The sequence below is a fragment of the Poecilia reticulata genome, linkage group LG9, assembly GCF_000633615.1.
Source record: "Poecilia reticulata strain Guanapo linkage group LG9, Guppy_female_1.0+MT, whole genome shotgun sequence".
In the NCBI taxonomy this organism is placed as follows: Eukaryota; Metazoa; Chordata; class Actinopteri; order Cyprinodontiformes; family Poeciliidae; genus Poecilia; species Poecilia reticulata.
In genome coordinates, this window is record NC_024339.1 from 23,407,678 (window position 1) to 23,413,229 (window position 5,552).

At 38.1% G+C, this 5,552-nt stretch overlaps 2 protein-coding genes across 2 annotated transcripts in view; both read right to left on the reverse strand.

The window, feature by feature from the left end:
* LOC103470398 (zinc finger protein 570-like) overlaps positions 1 to 382 on the reverse strand; it is a 2,477-nt gene extending 2,095 nt beyond the window's left edge. The window contains exon 1 of the mRNA XM_008418816.2: positions 97 to 382. Coding sequence (XP_008417038.1) covers positions 97 to 268 — 172 coding nt within the window. The 5' untranslated portion in view covers positions 269 to 382. The remainder of the gene's footprint in view (positions 1 to 96) is intronic.
* A 503-nt stretch (positions 383 to 885) lies between these two features.
* The window catches only part of LOC108165623 (gastrula zinc finger protein XlCGF57.1-like), an 11,523-nt gene continuing 6,856 nt past the window's right edge, over positions 886 to 5,552 (reverse strand). Inside the window, exon 2 of the mRNA XM_017306690.1 lies at positions 886 to 2,665. Within this exon, the coding sequence (XP_017162179.1) occupies positions 1,431 to 2,665 (1,235 nt within the window). The 3' untranslated portion in view covers positions 886 to 1,430. The remainder of the gene's footprint in view (positions 2,666 to 5,552) is intronic.

Here is a 5,552-nt window from a genome sequence, read left to right on the forward strand (position 1 = left end):
TATATATATATATTTTTTTTTTTTTACAAGTTTAAATAAGACAACCTGTATGTCTGTGATCAGTAAAGCAACATCAGTTCCTCTGGTGGTTCATACCTATTCTCTGCAGCGCTATTCTGGGTTTCCAGCAGATTTCCAGCAGTCTCCGCTGACGAGCCAGCTCTTCCTCGTACTGGACGATGGTTTTATCAAACTCTGTGAATATTTCTTCAGCAGCAGCGGTCAGTCGCTCCCTGATAAGCTCTCTCAAAGACGTAGATGAAGACATTGTTGCTCCAGAAACAGAAATATTCAACCCGGAAGACACGATAGAGGAAAGCTAACTCTGCTAACAGCGACAGAAAGTCTTCTTCTTGGACTTCGTGGCGGCTGGGAAGCAACGTTTTGGTTCATTACCGCCACCTATTGGGATGAAGTGTGGGTCAGGATGGTAAATATGTACAAAAGACATTTATAGCCGTCTTATAATAAGGAATATCTTCTCCTCAAGATTGCAGAGCAGGTGTGTATCCAGGAAGTTTCTAAAGAGAGATAAATGGGGGTCAGCAATGACCTGGGAGTGATACGAAAATAAAAACAAAGATGGGAAGCAGGACTTAAATAAATGTTATGAGTGACTCACAACACGAAGGTCAAAGATTGAGATTAATATAAAGCACATATTGTGAAGCCATTTCTTTTATTTTCTCTTCTGATTATAAAAAATATAATCAATATAAGATTTTCTCATGGAGGGTGTTTGTGATTAGATTTTTCTGAGCAGTGAGTCTCTGAACCTCATGGTAGAAAATGTTTAGAATTGTACAAAAACTTGTACAATTCTGTTTAATACCTGTACAATTATTAAACAGATCCTTGTAGCAATATTCACAACAAAGAAACAAGTGTGTCCTCAAACCAGTTTTATTACCACTGAATACTTAAATTACATTTCAAACTGTAGAAAATTACAATCAAGCTTTTAACTAGAGACATAAACAGAAGTGGACCCCAAAGTCCTCACAGATGGTCTCACAGTCCTGTTCATCAAAAGCCTACAATCATCTTCATCAGATTTATTATTTTCAGGCAGAACGTTGTCCTCTTCAGAAACAGTAACCATAAAGGCAGAAGCGGTATCTTGTTGTATGTATAAAACCTTAAAGTAAAATGTTTAAAGTACAGTACAAAACATGAAAATGTTAGACGTCACAATATCCAGTTGTTTTTTTTCTATTGGAGTTTTACAACTTCACAACACAACTCAAACAACAACACAACAGCTCAGAGCCAGTGTGACCAATTGAACACAAACAGACCTGAGGCATACGAGTACGTTGTCAGCCAAAAATGTCCGGCTTGAGACACCTCAATACTGAAACGTTTCACAAACATTTTAAGTTACAACATCGTCAGAAAGATTTTCCACAGATCTTGTTGAGAACGGCCTCTCACTTGTGTGTTTCTATGTGAGTGGTCAACTGATAGTTTCGAAGAAATCCTCTTCCACATGTTGCACATGAATAAGGCCTGTGGTTTGAGTGATTTTTTTTGTGCCGAGATAAATTTCCACTACTATTGAAGCGTTTTCCACAGATTTCACATGAGAACGTCTTCTCACCTGTATGAACTTGAATGTGACTCGTTAATCGACTTTTTTCAGAAAACATTTTCCCACACATCGGACATAAATGAGACTTAAGGCTCGCGTGACTTATAGTGTGCTTAGTTAAATTTCCACTATTGTCGAAGCATTTTCCAACGATCTCACATGAGAGCCGTCTCTCATCCGTGTGTGTTTGCATGTGACGCATTAACTGAAATTTTCGAATGAACCGTTTTCCACATGTCATACATGAATGAGGTTTGTGGCCTGAGTGAATTTTTTTGTGTCGAGATAAAGTTCCACTAGTGCTAAAGCCTTTTCCACACGTCGGACACAAATGAGACTTATGGCTCGCGTGACTTAAAGTGTGCTTAGTTAAATTTCCACTATTGTCGAAGCATTTTCCACAGATCTCGCATAAGAGCCGTCTCTCATTTGTGTGTGTTTGCGTGTGACGCATTAACTGAAATTTTTGAATGAACCGTTTTCCACATGTCATACATGAATGAGGTTTGTGGCCCGAGTGAATTTTTTTGTGTCGAGATAAAGTTCCACTAGCGCTAAAGCCTTTTCCACATGTTGGACACAAGAAAGACCTCTTACTGGTCTGAGTTGTTGTGTGAGAAACTTCACCATCCCACAAACTCTCCTTCATCTGTTTGTCTACATTGTCACAATTCCTTCTGATTTTCTGATGCCCTTTAATTTGTCTCAGTTTAGCATCTGTACTTGATCCGGAGTCTTCATTGTCGCTTCTTTCCTGGTTTTGGTTCTCATTGTCAGAAGAGAACTGGACGATGAGCTGGTCAAAGTTTGGTACAGTTTGACTGAGGTTTTTCTCGTCATAGTCAGGATTTTCTATGAAGCTATCAGCCTCTTGACTCATTTCAAACGGTTCAATCTGGATCTGTGGATGTTCTGGTTCATCTTGTTCCTTTTTTACAAGGAGTGGGTCCAGATCACAGTGGTTCTGATGCGTCTGCTGAGGTCCTGGATCTTCCTGGTTCTCTCCTAGAGGTTTTGTTTCCCATTGGTCCAAATTAAAATGACTCTCCTGCTCATTGAACAGCTGTGAAATGTCTGGAGAGGCAACAAAAGAAAAGTGATGACAAATGTTATTACAAGAAGGAACACTTCACATTTCTAATTTTATGCATTTAAAACATTTTGGATGTTATTTAACTCTTTAGTGTTATAGAAACACAGATCTTTGATATTTAGTTCTTTATAAAATATTAATCTACTAATTTTTTTAACTATTGATAATTTTAAAATGTATCTGTCATTTTTCTTTTGGATAGCATTTATATGAATGTATATATTTCTTCTGTCAGTCAACATTTGTATCCACGTCTGCAGCTAATTGAAACATGAAGCCTTAACATGTTTGTCAGTATTTATTAATTTTTTTGCATATTTGGAAATAAGTTTTAGACTTCTCTGCCCATAATTACAAACCTGGCTTGTTCTCACCTACTCTAACGTTGAGCTTCTGCGAACAGGAAAACTTGACCTAAAAAACCCCGGCATTCTTTAAAGATAATCTATAACTAATATTGCTTATTACTTTACTTTGTTTTATTGCTCTGATGAATTCTCTGATAGTTAATTTAACACGTATAACCAAATAAAAACATACTTCTTCTGTTGATTAAATTAATTTAATGTCATTTTCCGTTAGACAATAAAGTTGTTGTATACATTTTTGTAAATTCTTTATGAACTACATTTCATCCAAAACAGCAATAAGTGATTATTAAAAAAATTAAACAACAAAGTATTATGCAGAATTAGTCAAATAAATATTTAACAGTAAAGTTCTCAACAGCTTAAATTATACATGAGTCAAATACATCTCACAACACTGCTTATATCAAATGTCAAGAAAAAAAGAAATATTCATTCAGAGTCAAATGCAGGTTGCATCAAAATAAACAATACTGAGTTAATGAATCGAAAATTCCTGATAGTATGGCTAGCTGATCAATGTTGATTCTGATTGGCTGTTTCTGACTGAGCAGAGTAATTCTGCAGGACACAGGGAAGATGGAGATTGATTATCTATTTTATGTTATTACATAGCGAAAGTTTAAATGCATATGTAAAATCTTTTTTGTTTCTTTAAGTTACATGCTGCAGCTTTAAGCAGACGTTCGGTGTGAGAGTTCACTGCGGGTGGAGTTGCTGCGCGCTTGCGCAATGTCAAGGAGAGATCAGCTGCACATGCAGGCTACGAAGTGTGATTGGCGATCACCGATCACGCACTTTTTTACGGAAATCGGTCGATTATGATCGGTAGCCGATCGATCGGCACACCTCTAAAAATAACACTTTCAAAGACATGTGGACCCACTTTTTATGCAAGAGGAAATGATGTACAACAAAGTTGAAATTGAGAAATGTGCCTAACTTTCACATAGTACAGGATCTGTCTAACAAAAGTACGTGCTATGTGGATAAAAATGTTTAGAAGTTTGAAATTGTACATTTTTACTTTTTTTATTAACTGGTTCTACAGTGAACTTGACACAAAAGGCACTAATATGGCCCTTTGTTGAACTGCTGCACGTATCTTTTACCAAATTAGTCTTTTTTCCATATTTGTTCTGTCAAAATAGTACGAGACAGATAATCTGTGGAAAGATCAAGCTCCTCCAAGTGCTCCTATTGCTCTCTGAAAATATATTTAGCTCCCAGTCAGAAGCAACTAATCAGATCCAGGAGGAGGGTCTTGGTGTTGTCAATAAATCTTGCATATGCATTTCTGAATTTGCTAAAGGTGGAGAAACAACTTACCATTTCAGAAACACTGTTTATCCACAGTCATTGGCCCCCATGCTACCTAGCCTGAGCTTTCGTGACAGGCTCTATTGTAGAGACAAAGGGAGAGGGTCTGAGCACAATAGACCAGAAAAATTGACAGCACGAAGCTCCTCCTACTGGCTATGATTGGTTGTTTCTGACAGAGCAGCAGGGGTGAAAGTAAAGGGGTACGGCAGGGTGCTGCTTACCCCTAAAAGATTTAGCAGGGGTACGCAGTACCTGCAAGAGAGGGGAGCGGCTGTCTGCTGTAAAACATCAATGGGTTCACTGTGCAGCCGTGACTGCGCCCACTAATTAGCCATGACTGATTCGTTTTTCAAGAACAATCTAAAATACGACTTAATCAGTTATAAAATAACTTTTTTCCTATTTCATGTTGTTTCTGAACTGTTCGTGCTTTGCTCGAGCAGCGGTGCAATACGTCGATCGTGGAAGGTTTTGAGTCGATCTCGGTATTAAGTGACAAACTGATCGCCGCCAGGAAGCTGAGAGCAGCACTTCCTCCTCTGACTCGCTTAAAACGTTTGTAACTTTATTAAAGAACAACAACAACAAAGTCAACAAAACATGTTCAAATTAATGACACAACAAAAATAATAATGTCAGTAACTAGAAAATTCCTGCAGAAATTTTAAAGGGGCATGCCATGCTAGTGACATCAATTTGTGACATCACACAAATTGATGTCACAGAGAGTGATGCATTGATGTCACAAGGCTGCAGTCTTGAATTCTACGGTCATTACCACTGCAGAAGTCGCAGAGTAAGCCTAAGTATTGTCTCCTAAGTGATTGTGTTTTTGGATTTATCTACAGAGTCAGCTCAGTATGTGGTTGTTTGACATATTGAAAAAAGTCAGCATGTTGTTCGTCAACAGACAGACTCTGACGGAAGAAAATGAGAACATGAACATGATTAAAATTAGAAATAAAAAGCTGGAGAAGGAGAAAAGCGCCGTCTTGCTGAAGATAAACACTGCCCTGGAGCTGGAAAACATTGCCCTGAAGCAGGATAACACTGCCCTAGAGAAGGAGAACACCGTTCTGGAGCAGAAAAGTGCCATCTTGGTGAAGATAATCAATGAACTGGAGCAAGAAAACACTGCCCTAGAAAAGGAGAAGACCGCTCTGGAGCAGAAAAGCAC